Source organism: Trachypithecus francoisi, unplaced genomic scaffold (genome assembly GCF_009764315.1).
Source record: "Trachypithecus francoisi isolate TF-2019V2 unplaced genomic scaffold, Tfra_2.0 Contig00137, whole genome shotgun sequence".
In the NCBI taxonomy this organism is placed as follows: Eukaryota; Metazoa; Chordata; class Mammalia; order Primates; family Cercopithecidae; genus Trachypithecus; species Trachypithecus francoisi.
In genome coordinates this window covers 221538-240940 of record NW_022680485.1, presented here as the reverse complement: position 1 = coordinate 240940, position 19403 = coordinate 221538, and the positions used below count along the sequence as shown (strand labels likewise).

At 37.7% G+C, this 19403-nt stretch overlaps 2 protein-coding genes across 7 annotated transcripts in view; both read left to right on the top strand.

The window, feature by feature from the left end:
* The window catches only part of LOC117064905 (zinc finger protein 91-like), a 338773-nt gene that overhangs the window by 159911 nt on the left and 159459 nt on the right, over positions 1–19403 (top strand). The window lies entirely within an intron of this gene.
* The window catches only part of LOC117065261 (zinc finger protein 726), a 25567-nt gene extending 6164 nt beyond the window's left edge, over positions 1–19403 (top strand). The window contains exon 4 of the mRNA XM_033179910.1: positions 17181–19403. Within this exon, the coding sequence (XP_033035801.1) occupies positions 17181–18805 (1625 nt within the window). The 3' untranslated portion in view covers positions 18806–19403. The remainder of the gene's footprint in view (positions 1–17180) is intronic.

Genomic DNA, 19403 nt, shown 5'->3' with positions numbered 1-19403 from the left:
AGACATTCTATGTTAATTTTTTTTTTTTTTTAATGGAGTTTTGCTTTTGTGGCCCAAGCTGGAGTGCAATGGGGTGATCTCGGCTCAGTGCAACCTCTGCCTCCCGGGTTCAAGTGATTCTCCTGCCTCAGGCTCCTGAGTAGCTGGGGTTGCAGGTGCACACCACCACACCTGGCTAATTTTTTGTATTTCTATTAGAGACGGAGTTTCATCATGTTGGCCAGGCTGGTCTCAAACTCCTGACCTCAGGTGATCCACCCACTTCAGCCTCCCAAAGTGCTGGGATTACAGGCGGGAGCCACCGTGCCTGGCCTAAACTATTTTTTAAATTCTCTTTTCGCATGAGAGTAGTGGTTTCTGTTTCATTAGGTTTTTTGTTTGTTTGTTTGTTTGTTTTTCTGCTCATTTCATCCTGTTTTTTTTCTTTCTTTGTTTCTTTTTTGTTTATTTAATATGACCAATTTTACTTCCTGTAGAAAGGGTACACTCGCCAGCAGTTTTGCCATGAGAGTACACTGAACAAAGGAGACAGGGTCATTTATAACCTGACATGTTCACTTTACGGCAGTGTCCGGTTTCCATTGGCTGGAACAGGCATCCTGTTTTCATTACTATAGTCTTGAAATATAGTTTGGGCTGGGCGTGGTGGCTCACGCCTGTAATCCCAGCATTTTGGGAGGCCAAGGCGGGTGAATCACGAGGTCACGAATTTGAGACCAGCCTGGCCAACATGGTGAAATCCCATCTATACTAAAAATAAAAAAATTAGCTGGGCGCAGTGGTGGGCGCCTGTAATCCCAGCTACTCTGGAGGCAGAGGCAGGAGAATCGCTTGAACCCGGGAGGTGGGAGTTGCAGTGAGGCAAGATCGTGCCAGTGCACTCTAGCCTGGGCAACAGAGTAAGACTCTCTCTCTATATATATATATGTATAGTTTAAAATTATAAAGTATAATGTCCTTTGCATTGTTATTTTTCCTTAAGATTGCTTTGGCTATTCAAAATTTATTGTAGTTTCATGTACATTTTAGGATTATATTTTTTCATTACTGTAAAAAAAAAACTGGAATTTTGATACGGAGTTTATTGAATCTAGAGATCACCTTAGATAATATGGCAGTTTCACAATCCTTATTCTTTCAATAGAAATAAAATAGTTTTAAATTTATTTGTGTCTTCTCTAATTTTTTTTCTTGAGATATCTTTCACTTAAAAGACTTATGAGCTCCTTGGTTATATTTGTTCTAAAATTGATTATTGCTATTGTAAATAAGAATGTTTTTCCTCTATTTTATCAGAGATGGTTTTAAGCGTATGGAATGATAACATAATTGTATGTTAATTTCATATTTTGCTAATCAACTGAGTGTATTCATTAGTTTAAACAGGTTTTAATGTACTTTTTTTATATATAAGATTACATAATTACAAACAGTGACGTTTTACTTACTGGTTTTCAATGTCAGTGATTAAATTTTCCTTTTGAGTATTTCTTCTTTCACATACTTTCAGTGCTATGTTTTTTTTTTTTTTTTTTTTTTTTTTTTTATGAGGCGGAGTCTCGCTCTGTCGCCCGGACTGGAGTGCAGTGGCCGGATCTCAGCTCACTGCAAGCTCCGCCTCCCGGGTTTACACCATTCTCCTGCCTCAGCCTCCCGAGTAGCTGGGACTACAGGCGCCCGCCACTTCGCCCGCTAGTTTTTGTATTTTTAGTAGAGATGGGGTTTCACCATGTTAGCCAGGATGGTCTCGATCTCCTGACCTCGTGATCCGCCCGTCTCGGCCTCCCAAAGTGCTGGGATTACAGGCTTGAGCCACCGCGCCCGGCAGTGCTATGTTAAAATAGAAGCACTGACAGTAAGAAACAGTAGTTTTGCATTGGTGTCTGTAAATTTGAAGGAGCAAACACCTCTTCACGATTTTATAAACTGGTTTCAGAAACTAAAAATCTGTTTTTGTTGTACCCCCAGGGTGATAGAATGCCCTCTGGGTTTGTAGTGAAGAGGGATTGTAGCTTGGTTTTAAGTCTGCTGGGTTTGCACAAGGGTTCACTTTTAGTTGTCTTCTTAAATGGGGTTTGGATAGTTGTAATTCTCATTTAAATTTTAGACAGAGTGAATATCCTTCAGGACTTTGCTCTGCTGGGCAGACCCAAGGGCAGGTTTCTGCAGTCAGGTCTGTATATGGTGTTTTTTATATCAGGATGTGGATGAGCATGGCTTTCACCCAGTACAAGAGAGGATTTTCCCAGGTCACTTTGGATTTCTACATAGGCAGAACTGGTCATGAACTGTGGCTAAGGGAGCTGGAACTGGAGTCATGGAACTGCTTCAGGGGCCACAGTAAAGGCCAAGGTCTGAGGCCTGCCATCATGGCTATAAATGGAGGTCTTCCTCCAGGCCTCTGGAAAGGCAGGACCTCCCCCACACTGTGGCTGTGAAGAGTTTGGGATGGTTACAGAATTAAGTTTAAAATTCTCAGTGGAACCAAGTTAGGTGGAGCACTTTCTTGTCTGTAGCCAAAAACGGTAGTGTGCATGTATTTTGAAGCCCGAACGGGGGCCTGCCTCCTAAACAGAATTACCTTGAATCTTCGGCTTTAGCAGAGTTTCACAGCTCCCTTCCTGGATCTCAGAGCTCTCTTAAAGGCACTTATTTTTGAAATGGGGGTCTTGCTACATAACCCAGACAGGTCTTAATATTTTGATGGCAAGCAGTTCTCCAACTTTATTTTACCACGTAGTTGTCATTACAGGTGTGAACCATGATGCCTGGTTCGCTCATAAAGGCATTTTTATCAGGAATGGCTGACAAATTTTCTTGCTGTTGGGGGATAAGTAAGTAGGGCACCTTTTAGTTTTTTATCTTATTAACGTCACTCTCCATATACATTTTTACTTTCTATTTTCTACTTGAAATTTGTCTGTAATTTTAGATTCAGAAATTTAGGGTAATATACTAGAATGTACATGTTGTGCCTGAATTAAATTAGATAATTAGTATACCGGCAGGCAAAAAGGAATTATAGAATTTTCAACAACTTTTATCAGCCTATATCTAAATAATAACATAATTTATCCCCCAAATATTCATTTTCCATAGGAGGCTCTAATCGTATTCTGATATATATATATATGTGTGTGTGTGTGTGTGTGTGTGTATATAATTTAGCAATGTAAGAATTTTCTTTGTTTCTAAACTTGGATTACAGTAGTTATATTTTGTGTAAAAATAGCATATATTTAAAACATAAAAATTGGCACTAGTTTTTTATAAATGCTTAAATCTATTAAAAGTTTCTCATTAGCATCTCCCATTTATGATTATTCTGCATTTTCTCTGAAATTTTATTGCCATAACATGGATACCAGTAATTTCAAATGCCTTTCTCCCATGAATGCACAGTTACAGTCAAACATTGCAGTTATCTAGATGAATTATTTGTTAATGTACATTAATGTTGCCAACTAGATTTTGAGTAAACATTTCTTTCATTATTGTCTTGCAGTTCTATGTTAGTGTTTTTTAGTGTATGTTTCTTAACATCAGTTTATTGTGTCTATTGGTTTTACTTAAGTATTATAATTTTAGACAACTTGCAGTTGTTTATATACTTTAAGTTAATGTAAATTTTAATTGAAAGATAAATGAGCCACATATATCACAATCAAATTATATATATGTGTGTGTTTTTTCCTGCAAATATCACCCTAATTTTGGCTATACCTTATCTTGTATACATTCTAGCTCATTTTCTTTCTTTCTTTCTTTTTGGATATGGAGTTTTGCCCTTGTTGCTGAGGCTGGAGTGCAATGCAGGATCTCGTCTCACTGCAACCTCCGCCTCCCTGGTTCAAGCGATTCTCCTGCCTCAGGCTCCTTACTAGCTGGGATTACAGTCATATGCCACCACAACATACCCAGATAATTTTGGATTTTGTATTTTTTTTTTTTTTTTTTTAAGTAGAGATGGGGTTTCTCCATGTTTGTCAGGCTGTTCTGGAATTTCTGACCTCAGATGACCTGCCCACCTTGGCCACCAAAACAGCTGGGATTACAGGCATGAGCCACCTTGCCCTGCCTCTTAGCTCATTTTCAATGTTGGTTTTACCTTTTCTAAGTGAGTGGCCTTGGAAACAGTCTTATTTTCACCATGCATTTAATGATGAGTATATATTTCCTTTGTGTGAGATAAACACTTTTGTGATCCAAAGGTAATTTTTAAAAGGATTTATAATTCTGTATTTTTTCCAGTTTAAAAAAATTGTTGTAAAAACATATAACATATAATTTAGCTTCTTCAGTCTATTTAAATGTACATGTCAGGGCCAGGCATGGTGGTGGCTCACATCTGTAAAACCAGGACTCTGAGAGGCCGGGACAGGAGGATTGCTTGAGCCCAAAAGATTGAGACCAACCTGGACAAAATATGGAGTCACCCTCTCTACAAATATTTTTTTCTAAGAAATAGCAAGGCATGGTGGTGTGCACCTGTGGTCCCAGCTACTTGAGAGTTTGAGGGTCAGGATTACTTGACCCTGGGAGCGTGAGGCTGCAGTGAGCCATAACTGTCCCATTGTACTCAAACTTAGGTGACAGATTGAGACCCTGTCTTAAAAAAAAAATATATATATATATATGTATTTCAGGCATGTTATGTATATTGACATTGTTATGCAAAAGACTTCTTGAAATTTTACATCGTGTAAAACTAAAACTCAGTATCCATTAAATAACATTTACCCATTTTGTGCTCTCTTTAGCCCTTGAGAAACACCCTTCCACTTTCTGTTTTTATAAGTGTGACTGTCTTATATATTTCATATAAGTGAAATCATAGCATCCATCATTTCGTTAATGGTTTATTTCAGTTGGCATAATATTCTCAGAGTGTATCTTTAAATGTGAGAAGATTTCTTTTTCAAGGCTGAATAATATTCCATTGTATCAAATATGTCTTCAAGATCCTATGTTAGGTATTTTAGATATAGAAACATAAATTGAATCACTGGATTTAATAATTTATTTTTAATTATTTGAAGTACATTTATAGTATTATAAAATAATGGGTGTACCCTTGTTTTCCACCAATAATCAACCCAACTAACTTTTGTATTTTTAGTAGAGACAGGGTTTCACCATGTTGGTCAGGCTGGTCTCAAACTCCTGACCTCGGAATTCTCCCACCTCGGCCTCCCAAAGTGCTGGGATTACAGGCTTGAGCCACCACGCCCGGCCAAGGGTTTTATTTTTATTGCATCATCAACAGATTTGGTGTTTTCAAAAAATTGTTACTGGCAATTTAAATGAGTGTGAGGGGATTTTGTTTTTCATTATGATGTTTATGCATTTCCCTACAAATTAGTTTTGAGTGTCCTTTCAAATGTTTTGGTGAAAATTTATTTCAATTTGTCTATTTCTAAATAAAGTTATTCAACTTTATTGTTTTTTTTTTTTTTTTTTTTGGGAGACGAAGTCTTGCTCTGTCGCCCAGGCTGAAGTGCAATGGTGACATCTCCGCTCCCTGCAACCCCTGCCTCCCGGATTCAAGCGATTCTCCTGCCTCAGCCTCGTGAGTAGCTGAAATAACAGGTGCGTGCCACCACGCCTGGCTAATTTTTATATTTTTAGTAGAGACGGAGTTTCACCATGTTGGTCAGGATGGTCTGGAGCACCTGACCTCATGATCCTCCTGCCTCTGCTTTTCAATGTGATGGGATTACAGGTGTGAGCCACCGCACCTAGCTATTGTTCAGTTTTAAAAGTTGTTTGTAGTTTTTGAATATTGACTCCTATCACATGTAATTTATAAATATTTTCACCCATTTTCTAGGAGGCATTATCCCTCTTTTAAATATTTATATGCGCAGAAATGTTGAAGTGTAGTGTAATTTTTGTTTTTTCTTTGATGCTCACGCATTTAATTTTGTATCTAAGAAAATGGCGCCAAGACTAATGTTGTGTTTTCACTATATATTTTAAAGAAATTAAGAAGTTATCCAGTCAGGCGTGGTGGCTCATACCTGTAATCCCAGCGCTTTGAGAGACTGAGGTGGGCGGATCATAAGACAGGAGTTCGAAACAATCCTGGCCAACATGGTGAAACCCCATCTCTACTAAAAATACAAAAAAATTAGCCAAGCGTGGTGGTGTGCATGTAATCCCAGCAACTTGGGAGGTTGATGCAGGAGAATCACTTGAACCCAGGAGGCAGAGGTTGCAGTGAGCTGAGACCACGCCACTGCACTCCAGCCTGGGCTGCTCTCCAGCCTGGGCAACAGAGTGAGACTCTGTCTCCAAAAAAAAAATGTTATCTTCCTATGTCTAATTAAAAGATTTTTCACATATGGTATATAGGTCAATAATCGAACTTCATTTTATCAGTATGGACATTCAGCTTTCAACATAATTTTTTGAAAAGATTATCTTTTTTCTATTGTGTGCTCATATCAGTTTTGTGGGAGATTATTTGGCCTTATACAGAAGGGTTCATTTCTGGGCTGTCTATTCTGTTCTTTCATCTGTCTTTGTGTCAGTACCACATTGTTTTTGTTATTGTTGCTTTTAATATGTTTCAAAATCAGAAAATGTAATGTCTCTTTGTTGTTTTTTATGGGTGTTTGGCTATAGTTCATAATAAAATGTTAACATTTTAAACAGTATTTCCTTAAAAAACTCCTATTTGGATTTATATAAAAATTACTATTATTATTTTTTGAGATGGAGTCTCACTCTGTCGCCCAGACTGGAGTGCGGTGGTGGGATCTCAGCTTACTGCAACCTCCGCCTGCCAGGTTCAAGCAATTCTTCTGTCTCAACCTCCAGTGTAGCTGGGATTACACGCCCAGCTAATTTTTTTGTATTTTTAGTAGAGACGGGTTTCACTGTGTTGCCCAGGCTGGTTTCGAATTCCTGAGTTCAGGCAATCCACCTGCCTCAGCCTCCCAAAGTGCTAGGATTACAGGCGTGAGCCAATTCACCCAGCCATAAAAATTACATTGAATGTGTCTACCACTGTAGGTTGTATTGACATTTTGAAAAATTAATGTCTTTTTGATTCCTGAGCAAACATATGTTGAAGAGTGTGTTTTATTTTCATATATTTTTGGATTTTTTTTAGTTTTACTTTTAATTTCTAGTTTAATTCAGTTTTGGTCAGACAACACAAAGTGTGTAATTTTGGTCTTCTTAAATTTATTTGTTATTGTTGTTGTGTTTGTTGTGGTTTTTGTTAGGAGACAGCATCTTACTCTGTCACCCAGGCCAGAGTGTACTGCCATGATTTTGGCTTACTGCAGCCTCAGCCTACCAGATTCAAGTGATCTTTCCACCTCAGTGTCTCATGTAGTTGGGACTACAAACATGAAGTACCATGTCTGAGTAATTCTTTGATTGTTTGTAGGGATAGAGTCTCACTATGTTGCCCAGGCTGGCCTCAAACTTTTGACTACAAGTAATCCTCCCAGCTTGGTCTCTCTAAGTGTTGGCATTATAGGCATGAGCTACACCACCAAGCTGGCATTCTTAAATTTAATAAAACTTACTATGTGTCCTAACATAATACACCAGGTGCAAATAAGAATATCATGTATTCTCTTGCTTTTGACTGGAAAGTTTTGTACTCATCTGTTAAACCTAATTGGTCTATAATATGGTTTTGATGTTCATGTCCTCCAAACCTTATGATTAAATGTAATTTTTAATGTTGGATGTGAGACCTGGTGGGAGGTGTTTGGGTCATGGGGGCAAAGTCCTCATAAATAGCCTGGCACCATCCTCTCAGTAATCAAAATGTTTACACTCCATTAATTCAAATGAAAGCAGGTTTATTAGAAGAACCTGGCTCCTTCATCTCATACTTGCTCTGTCTCTCATCATGTAATATGTACGGTTACTCTTCATCTTCAACCATGACTCTAAGCTTTGTGACATTCTCACCAGAAGCAGATGCTGGCACACACTTTTTCTACAGTCTGCTAAATTGTGAGCCAAATAAATATTATTTCTTTATAAGTTATCCACTCTCCGATATTCATCTATATGCAAAATAATTGATACAGTCTATAACGTTGTCTAGGTTTTCTGTTTTCTTATTTTTTGTTTAATGTGAATTTTCTATTATGGAAAATGGGGTCTTGATGTCTACAATTATTATTTTGCTATGTATTTCTTGCTTTACTTTTGTCAATATTTGCTTTATATATTTTGGAACCCTGATATACATAGATAGATAGATAGATAGATAGATAGATAGATAGATAGATAGATAAATAGAAATAATAGTTATATATTTGTGATAAATCAACCCATATTACCAATATATACTATCAATGTTTGTGTCACGTTAGCACTTGACTTAAAACATGTCTAATACCTAATTGTAGTTACTATTTTCATAAAATACAGGGTTTTTTTTCACTATGTAATTTTCAGCCTATTTGACTCAGTGCTAAAATGAGTCCCTTGTAGGTGGCATATTGTTTGCTTTTTCTTAAGCCACTAAAGCATTTTATTTTTTCTTTTTATAATTTAATTTATTTACTTGTTTATTCATTTATTTTTGAGATGGGTCCCACTCTGTCAGCCAGGCTGGTTTGCAGTGTTGTGATCATGGCTTACAGCAGCCTCAACCTCAGAAGATTCTCTCGTTTCAGCCTCTCAGGTAGCTGGGTTACAAGTGTGTAGCATCACACTCAGCTGGTTTTTTTGTATTTATGGTTGAGACGGAGTTTTGCCACATTGCCGAGGCTGGTCTCAAATTTCTGAGACCCAGTGATCAGCCCACCTTAACCTCCCAAAGTCCTGAGATTACATTTGTTTCTATTAAGTAGTTTAATTAATTTATATTTAAAATTATTTATTAAAAATGAAGTTACTACTTTAATTGTTACTGTTTTGTGTGTTCCTCAGTGGTAGCTTTTTATATGTTGGTTTATTGCCTTAAATTTCATTTTAATTGTGTAGTGATGTGCTTCAATTGTTTTTTATATCTCATTTTGCATAGTTTCTATAAATATTATCTTCATAATCATCTTGTGTATTAGTCGAGTTTTTATGCTGTTGATAAAGACATACCTGAGATTGGGCAATTTAGAAAACAAAGAGGTGGCCGGGCGCGGTGGCTCAAGCCTGTAATCCCAGCACTTTGGGAGGCCGAGACGGGCGGATCACGAGGTCAGGAGATCGAGACCATCCTGGCGAACACTGTGAAACCCCGTCTCTACTAAAAATACAAAAAACTAGCCGGGCGAGGTGGCGGGCGTCTGTAGTCCCAGCTACTCGGGAGGCTGAGGCAGGAGAATGGCGTGAACCCGGGAGGCGGAGCTTGCAGTGAGCTGAGATCCGGCCACTGCACTCCAGCCCCGGCGACAGAGCAAGACTCCGTCTCAAAAAAAAAAAAAAAAGAAAACAAAGAGGTTTGTTGGACTTACAGTTTTGTCTGACTGGGGAGACCTCACAATCATGGTGGAAGGTGAAAGGCATGTCTCACCTGGTGGCAGACGAGAAAGAGCTTGTGCAGGAAAACTCTGTCTTATAAAGCCTTCAGATTTCATGAAATTTATTCACTATCATGAGACCAGCACAGAAAAGACCTGCCCCCATGATTCAATTACCTTCCACCACATCCCTCCCACAACATGTGGGAATTAAAGATGTGTCTTGGGTTGGGATATGGCCAAACCACATCATCTTTAAAAATGGAATTTACATGAAACATCTTAAAATTAAAATAATATATTTCTCTCATGACAACTTCAATTGAATAAAGATTATACCTCTATATTTTTCAGTTTGTCATTAATATTAAAAATTATTTCATATTGTGTATTAACATTTATGCAGGTTTTTATTTTGTATTAAATATTCTACAGAATAGCTTTAAGAGTTATATGCATCATCTTTATGATAGTAAAAATTTCTATATTTGTCTGTATATTTACATTTAATAGAGAGCTTTATGTTATATATGGTTTTATGATGCTGTCCAGTAGTGTTTTATTTTTAAACAAAATTGACTCATTTTAACAATTCTTACTGTTATATGTAGAGTCTCACTGTATTACTCAGGCTGACCTGAAACTCCTGGCCTCTAGTGTTCTGACAGCCTTGGCCTCCTAAAACTGTAAAATTACTGGCATGAGCCACGGTGTCCCGCCACCATGTACCATTTTTTTTGGTAGAACTGTGCTACTGGTGATGAACACCCTCATCTTTTATTTTGGATTTTTTTTATTTTCATCTTTTAAAGAGAAATAACTTTAAATCAAATACTATTGGTTAGAAATATTTTTTTCCTTTTATTACATCAAAATTTGGGAAGTTCTCACCTTTTTTTTATCTTCAAGTAATCTCTGTGTTATTTTTTTTCCATATTCTTCTTCTGAGATTTTCTTAGTTAATATATTAATACAGTTGATGGTATCTAATAACTTTTACAATCCATGTTTTAATTTTGTTTTGGAATTTTTTATTTTTATGTTACATATTTTAGGGTATGCCATCACACATCCATTAATTGTGTTTTGATTGTTTAGTATATATTATAATTATGCATGCCAATATTTAACTTTATACAATGTAAGACATTGTGGAACAAAATCATATATGAATTAGCCATATGTCTTTTTCTAATAGAATTATCTCTATGTTTGTTTGCCTGTATAAATGTTATCCTTGTATTTTTTTAATAACATGTGTATTTGTTGTGTGAGTTTGTTGTGAATGTTTTTCTAATCCTGTGTAGATGAGAAGTCATAAAATTCTTGTAATTTCTACATCCTATTTATTTGTGAATCTATATAATTTTTGTGAGGTAGAAACACTTGGATTTGAATATAATTTAAAACAATCATAATTCTGTATCTCTTTTAGGTATTGTTTATTTTTACTTGTCCAAAAAACACAACAAAATTTACCACAAAATATTTTAAATATTCAGTTTAGTCATATTAGTTACCTTGACATTGTCATGCAACATATTACTAAAATGTTTTTCTCTTGCAAAGCTAAATCTTCATACATATTAAACAACTACCAATTTTTCTTTCTTTTTTTCTTTTTTTGAGTTGGAGTCTTGCTCTGTCACCCTTGCTGGAGTGCAGTGGTGCGATCTCAGCTCACTGCAACCTCCACCTCCCATGTTCAAGCAATTTTAGTGCCTCAGCGTTCTGAGTAGCTGGGATTACAGGTGTCCACCGCCATGCCTGGCTAATTTTTACATTTTTAGTACACCTGGGGTTTCGCCATGTTGGCCAGGCTGGTTTCAAACCCCTGACCTTAGGTGATACACCTGCCTCGGCCTCCCAAAGTGCTGAGATTACAGATGTGAGCCACCATGCCTGGCCCCAATTTTTTCTGTTTTATGGCACTTTGCAAAAACCACTCTGTTCTTTGTTTCTAAGAGTGTAACTCCTTCATATATCTCATACAATCTCTGTCTTTTTGTGGCTGGCTCATTTCATTTTGCATAATGCCGTTAAGATTTATATTTATAGTTCGTAGAATATTTCCTGCTTTTTGAATACTGAGTTATATTCTAGAATTTGTTTTTTCTTTTTTTTTAGACAGTTTCACTCTTGTTGCCCAGGCTGGAGTGAGTGCAATGGCACGATCTCGGCTCACCGCAACCTCTGCATCCTAGGTTCAAGCGATTCTACCGCCTCAGCCCTCCAAGTACGTGGGATTACAGGCATGTGCCTCCACACCTTGCTAATTTTGTATTTTTAGTAGAGATGGCATTTCTCCATGTTAGTCAGGCTGGTCTCGATCTCCTGATCTCAGGTGATCCGCTTGCCTCAGCCTCACAAAGTGCTGGGATTACAGGCATGAGCCGCTGTGCTTGGCCTCAGAATTTTTATATTTTCTACTGAATTATTTAGTGAAAGAAATTTGCATTGCTTTCATCTATTAGCTTACAGTAAAAATGCTGCTATAATTAGGAGTATATAAATGACTCCTTATATGATAATCTATGTAAAAGTTTATATACGTGCTGCATTCTAGTTTATAATCTACTTATTTACCTTTATGCTCATACCAAATTGTTTTAATTCTGTAGCTTTGTAGTGTGTTTTGAATTAAGAACTTTAATGCCTCCAGCATTTTGTTTTTAAGTTTCCTGGGTACTTTATTATCTCTTGAGCTTCTATATACTTTTGGGGTTGCTGTTTCTGTTTCTTCAAAAATGCAATGAGGAATTTGGAAAACATTGCATTAAATATGTAGATTGCATTGAGCAGGATGGACCTCTTCACAATTTAACCATTTCAATCTCTGCATAAGAGCACACTCAGTAGTGTGTTGTTTAATTTCTGTGTATTTGTAAATTTTTCAGTTTTTTTCTCTTGTCGTTGTACACTCATTCCATTTTGGTCATATAAAGTAGTTCATAAAATTTTACTTTTAAAATTTTGAAGGCTGGGTGCCATGGCTCACACCTGTAATCACAGCACTTTGGGAGGCCGAAGCAGGTGGATCACCTGAGGTTGGCAGTTTGAGACAGCCTGACCAACATGGAGAAACCCTGTCTCTACTAAAAATACAAAATTAGCCAGGCGTGGTTGCACATGCCTATAATCCCAGCTACTCGGGAGGCTGAGGCAGGAGAATAGCTTGAACCTGGGAGGCAGAGGTTGCGGTGAGCCTAGATCGTGCCATTGCACTCCAGCCTGGGCAACAAGAGCAAAACTCCATCTCAAAATAAATAAATAAATAAAAATAAAAATTTTGGTAGGATTTCCTTTTTGGCCTAAGATGTGGTCTATCAAGGAAAACATGAACTATTGAGAAGGGTGTGTATTCTGATGTTGTTAAGGAGTGTTCTCCATAGCTTTGTTTGGAATAATTGTTTTATACAACCTTTAAGTAGTCTGTTCCCTTGTTAACATTCTTTCTTGTTTTAGTTTTTGCTACAGAAAGTGTATTATTAAAATATCTTCATCTAATTATATTGCTTTCTTTGTGTTTCTTCCTTTCTACTAATTTGCGTTACATATTTGGAACCCTAATGTGAGACACACACACACAGATTTCTCATAAATTTCCAGTGAATTTATCTATTGTTTTTTGATGTCCTTCTTTGTTTCTTTGGAGTTTCGATGTCAAGTATATTTTATAAAATATTATGCTTTTTGACTTAAGATGTAGCTTGTGTATGATTATTTTGACTGTTTCTGCTCTCATTTGATTAATGTTTGCATGGAATGTCTACTTCCATCCTGCCACTTCCAATCTATTTTAATCATTAGATTTATTTTATTTATTTTGTTTTTTTGAAACAGAGTTTCACTCTTTTACCCAGGCAGGAGTGCAGTGGTGTGATCTCCGCTTACTGCAGCCTCCGCCTTCTGGTTTCAAGTGATTTTTCTGCTTTAGCGTTTCGAATAACTAAGATTTCAGGTGCCTGCCACCACACCCTGCTAATTTTTGTATTTTTAATAGAGACGGGCTTTCACCATGTTGGCCAGGCTGGTCTTGAACCCTTGACCTTGTCATTCATCTTTCTCAACCTCCCGAAGTGCTGGGATTACAGACGTGAGCAACCGCACCCAGCCTTAAAATTAGATCTCAGCTGACTCTTGTAAAAAGGCAAATTGTATCTTGGCTTTTTAAAATGTTTTAATCTATTTATTGAAAGTATGTCTCAATTTAAAAGTTAATTTTCTGTATATTTAAATAATTTTCTGAAAGAAACACTGTTACTTTATTAAGCATTTTATTTGATTTTTTGCATCTGTGTCTCATTTATTCTTCTTCCATTGTTGTGTCTTTTTGAAGATTGTATTTATATGCTTTCATTGTTTTCTTTTCTTTTTTTTTCTTTTTTTTGAGGTGGAGTTTCACTCTTGTTGTCCAAGCTGGAGTGCAATGGCGTGATCTCAACTCACCACAACCTCCGCCTCCCGGATTCAAGTGATTCTTTTGCCTCAGCCTCCCGAGTAGCTAGTATTACAGGCATGTGCCACCACACCTGGCTAATTTTGTATTTTTAGTAGAGACGGCATTTCTCCATGTTGATCAGGCTAGTCTTGAACTCGTGACCTTGGGTGATCCACCCACCTCAGCCTCCCAAAGTGCTACAATTACACGTGTGAGACACTACACCCAGCCTTTTTTGTGTATTTATAGAAATATTTTTGTGGTACCTTGGGCATTACATATAACCTCTAAAAGATACAAAATTAATCTGGCAAAAAAATAAATGAACTTAAGTTGCATACAATTTTTTTTTTTTTTTTTTTTTTTTTTTTTTTGAGACGGAGTCTCACTCTCTCACCCAGGCTGGAGTACAGTGGTGTATCTCGACTTACTACAATCTTTGCCTCCCAGGTTGAAGTGATTCTTCTGCCTCAGCCTCCTGAGTAGCTGGGAATACAGGCATGTGCACTATGCCCGGCTAATTTTTCCTTTTTTTTTTTTTTTTTGAGACGGAGTCTCGCTCTGTCGCCCAAGCTGGAGTGCAGTGGCCGGATCTCAGCTCACTGCAAGCTCCGCCTCCCAGGTTCACACCATTCTCCTGCCTTAGCCTCCCGAGTAGCTGGGACTACAGGCGCCCGCCACCTCGCCTGGCTAGTTTTTTGTACTTTTTAGTAGAGACGGGGTTTCACCGTGTTAGCCAGGATGGTCTCGATCTCCTGACCTTGTGATCCGCCTGCCTCGGCCTCCCAAAGTGCTGGGATTACAGGCTTGAGCCACCGTGCCCGACCAATTTTTCCTTTTTTAGTATAGATGGGGTTTCACCATGTTGGCCAAGGTGGTCTCAATCTCTTGACCTCATGATCCACCCACCTCGACCTCCCAAAGTGCTGGGATTACAGGCATGAGCAATTACACCCAGCCTGTTTTGTGTATTTGTGGTACATTGGTGATTACATATAACCTGTAAAAAATACAGTAATATATTTTAATCTGGCAAAAAAAAACCTTAAGCTGTATAAAAAAATTCTTTTTTATTACATCATCTCTAAAACTTGTCATTTATGTTGCTATTTATATCTTTTATGTTGTATATTCATTAACAGATGTTTATAATGATTTCTCTGCTTTTATCTTTGAAATTTCAGAGAATAATTAAAAATGTTTTCTGCACCACTAGGATAATGCTAAGAAATTCTACTTTTGTGTATTTGCATATATATTTGTTGAGCTTCTTTTTTTTTTTTCTTTTCTTTTTTTTTTTTTTTTTGTTTGAGACAGAGTCTGGCTGTGTTGCCCAGGCTGGAGTGCAGTGGCAGTGGCGCGTTCTTGGCTCAGTACAAGCTCAGCCTCCCAGGTTCACGCCATTCTCGTGCCTCAGCCTCCTGAGTAGCTGGGACTACAGGCACCCACCACCACGCCCGGCTAATTTTTTTGTATTGTTTTAGTAGAGATGGGGTTTCACCATGTTAGCCAGAATAGTCTCGATCTCCTGACCTCATGATCCGCCTGCCTTGGCCTACCAAAGTGTTGGGATTACAGGCGTGAGCCACTGCCCCCCAGCCAAAACCTCAGCAGAGCTCCTTTATTTTTACATCATTTTTTTCTAACTTTTAGGATCTTTTAGTTTCCTTTTGTATTTTTTACATCCACAGTTTCTGTTTTTTTTTTTAAATGTTAAATATTTTTGTTCTCATCCTCATTTTTCTGATTTTCCATACTTGTGTCTATTCTTGTTTTAATCAGTGTTCAATTTATTAACAATTCTTAAAATTTATGTATAAATCTTAGTTTTTTATGTTTCAGAAAATTTTATGGTATTTTTGGTGGGATGATACTGCCCTATTTTGTATATATTGTAAACTTTCAGTTTTTTACATTAAAAAAACTACCTGTCAAAATTTTTATAATGTAGCTCCTGGCATAGTCTGAAAACAATTATCTTGGCTCGTGATTTTGGGAGTTTTTCAGACATATTCTTAGGACTTGTGTTGCCTGAAATTTTGTGTTTAGGTTTTTTTTTTTTTTTTTTTTTTTTTTGAGACAGAGTCTCGCTGTGTCGCCCAGGCTGGAGTGCAGTGGCGCGATCTCGGCTCACCGCAAGCTCCGCCTCCCGGGTTCCCGCCATTCTCCCGCCTCAGCCTCCGAGTAGCTGGGACTACAGGCGCCTGCCACTGCGCCCGGCTAGTTTTTTGTATTTTTAGTAGAGACGGGGTTTCACCCTGTTAGCCAGGAGGGTCTCGATCTCCTGACCTCGTGATCCGCCCGCCTCGGCCTCCCAAAGTGCTGGGATTACAGGCTTGAGCCACCGCGCCCGGCCGCTTGTGTTTAGTTTTTAGTTAGAGTTTATTCATGTTACTTTGTAGGAGTCAGTAATCACTTGCTACACTTGTTCCTTTTCTGTGGTACTGCAGTCTCGCTGCTGCTGGAACATTTTTCTTTGATCTCAGCAGACTCAAACTCTCATTCCAAAGTATACCACCATTTCTGTCAGCACTTTATGTCATGAGAGACAGAAAACAGTGCCAGGAAAAGCCCCTAAAAAGCCAGAAATGACAATGAATGTGCCAGTATCTTACCTTTCTTTTAAAACAGAAATGAAGAGTTTGCGATTTACTTTTAAAGGCACTATGTTATAGTAGGAAGCAGGAAAAGCTGTGTTGGGTAAATTTAGACTTTTCTTTTTTTTTTTTTTTTTTTTTTTGAGACGGAGTCTCGCTCTGTCACCCAGGCTGGAGTGCAGTGGCCGGATCTCGGCTCACTGCAAGCTCCGCCTCCCAGGTTTACGCCATTCTCCTGCCTCAGCCTCCCGAGTAGCTGGGACTACAGGCGTCCGTCACCTCGCCCGGCTAGTTTTTTGCACTTTTTTTTTTTTAGTAGAGACGGGGTTTCACCGTGTTAGCCAGGATGGTCTCGATCTCCTGACCTCGTGATCCGCCCGTCTCGGCCTCCCAAAGTGCTGGGATTACAGGCTTGAGCCACCGCGCCCGGCCAATTTAGACTTTTCTTTTTCTTCTATGTGGTTTTTTGCATTGTGGTCATCTGGAACACTGCACACACTTAACTGATTTATAAATTTCCCACAGATGTATTTTGGTTTGTATGTTTTTCTTACATTTAAATGTCTGTGAAAGAATTAGGGTCTGTGGTATTTTTGCAAAACCATCTTGTTTATGTAGGTTGTATAATTTTATAGGTAAACATTTTTAAACTATATTTATGTCAGTATAGTAAGTGGAGTAAATTATTTTAATTTTTTTTTTTTCCAGGTATATGTCCTCATTTTGCTCAAGATATTTGGCCAGAGCAGGGCATGGAAGATTCTTTTCAAAAAGTAATACTAAGAAGATTTGAAAAATGTGGACATGAGAACTTACAGTTAAGAAAAGGTTGTAAAAGTGTGGATGAGTGTAAGGTACACAAAGAAGGCTATAATGGACTTAACCAGTGTTTCACAACTACCCAGGGCAAAGTATCTCAATGTGGCAAATATTTGAAAGTCTTTTATAAATTTATAAATTTAAACAGATATAAGATAAGACATACTAGAAAGAAACCTTTCAAATGTAAAAATTGTGTCAAATCATTTTGCATGCTTTCACACAAAACCCACCATAAAAGCATTTATACTACAGAGAAGTCATACAAATGTAAAGAATGTGGAAAAACCTTTAATTGGTCCTCAACCCTTACTAATCATAAGAAAACTCATACTGAAGAAAAGCCCTACAAATGTGAAGAGTATGGCAGAGCTTTTAATCGATCCTCAAATTATGCTACACATAAGATAACTCATACTGGAGAGAAACCTTACAAGTGTGAAGAATGTGGTAAAGCATTTAGCCAATCCTCAATGCTAACCATACATAAGAGGATACACACTGGAAAGAAACCCTGCAAATGTGAAGAATGTGGCAAAGCATTTAGCCAACCCTCAGCCTTAACCATACATAAAAGGATGCACATTGGAGAGAAACCCTACAAATGTGAAGAATGTGGCAAAGCATTTGTATGGTCCTCAACCCTAACTAGACATAAGAGGCTGCACACGGGAGAGAAACCCTACAAATGTGAAGAATGTGCCAAAGCTTTTAGCCAGTTTGGACACCTTACTACACATAGGATAATTCATACTGGAGAGAAACCCTACAAATGTGAAGAATGTGGTAAAGCATTTATATGGCCCTCAACCCTAACTAAACATAAAAGGATTCACACTGGAGAGAAACCCTACATATGTGAAGAATGTGGCAAAGCTTTTCATCGATCCTCAAATCTTACTAAACATAAGATAATTCATACTGGAGAGAAGCCTTACAAGTGTGAAGAATGTGGCAAAGCATTTATATGGTCCTCAAACCTTACTGAACATAAGAAAATTCATACTAGAGAGAAAGCCTACAAATGTGAAGAATGTGGTAAAGCATTTAGCCGATCCTCAGCCCTAAATACACATAAGAGAATGCACACTGGAGAGAAACCCTACACATGTGAAGAATGTGGCAAAGCTTTTAGCCAATCCTCAACCCTTACTGCACATAAGATAATTCATAGTGGAGAGAAACCCTACAAATGTGAAGAATGTGGCAAAGCTTTCATATTGTCCTCAACCCTATCTAAACATAAGAGGATTCACACTGGAGAGAAACCCTACAAATGTGAAGAATGTGGCAAAGCTTTTAGTCAATCCTCAAATCTTAGTACACATAAGATAATTCATACCGGAGAGAAATCTTACAAGTGTGAAGAATGTGGCAAAGCATTTAATCGATCCTCAAATCTTGCTACGCATAAGATAATTCATACTGGAGAGAAACCTTACAAGTGTGACGAATGTGGCAAATCATTTATCTGGTCCTCAACCCTTTTTAAGCATAAGAGAATTCATACTTGAGAGAAATCTTAAAAAGGGTAAAGAATGTGGGAAAGCATTTGTAAGTTTCTCAACCCTTACTGAACATGAGATAATTCATACTAGAGAGAAACCTTACAAATGTGAAGAATGTGGCAAAGCATGTATATGGTCCTTAACGCTAAACATAAGAAGATGCACACTGGAGAGAAACCCTACAAATGTGAAGAATGTGAAAAAGCTTTTAATCCTCAAATCTTAATAAACATTAGATAATTCACACTGGAGAGGAACCTTACAAGTGTGAAGAATGTGGGAAAGCTTTTAATCGATTCTCAAATCTTACTACACATAAGATAATTCATACTGGAAATAAACCCTACAAATGTGAAGAATGTGGCAAAGCATATAGTCCTCACCCCTAAGTAGACTTAAGAGGATGCACATTGGAGAGAAACCTTGCAAATATGAAGACTGTGGCAAAGCCTTTAAGTGTTCCTCAACTCTTACTAAACATAATTCATACTGAAGAGAAACCCTAGAAATGTGAAAAATGTGGCAAAGCCTTTAAGCAGTCTTCAATCCTGAGTAACCATAAGATAATTCAAACTGGAGAGAAACCCTGCAAATCTGAAGAAAT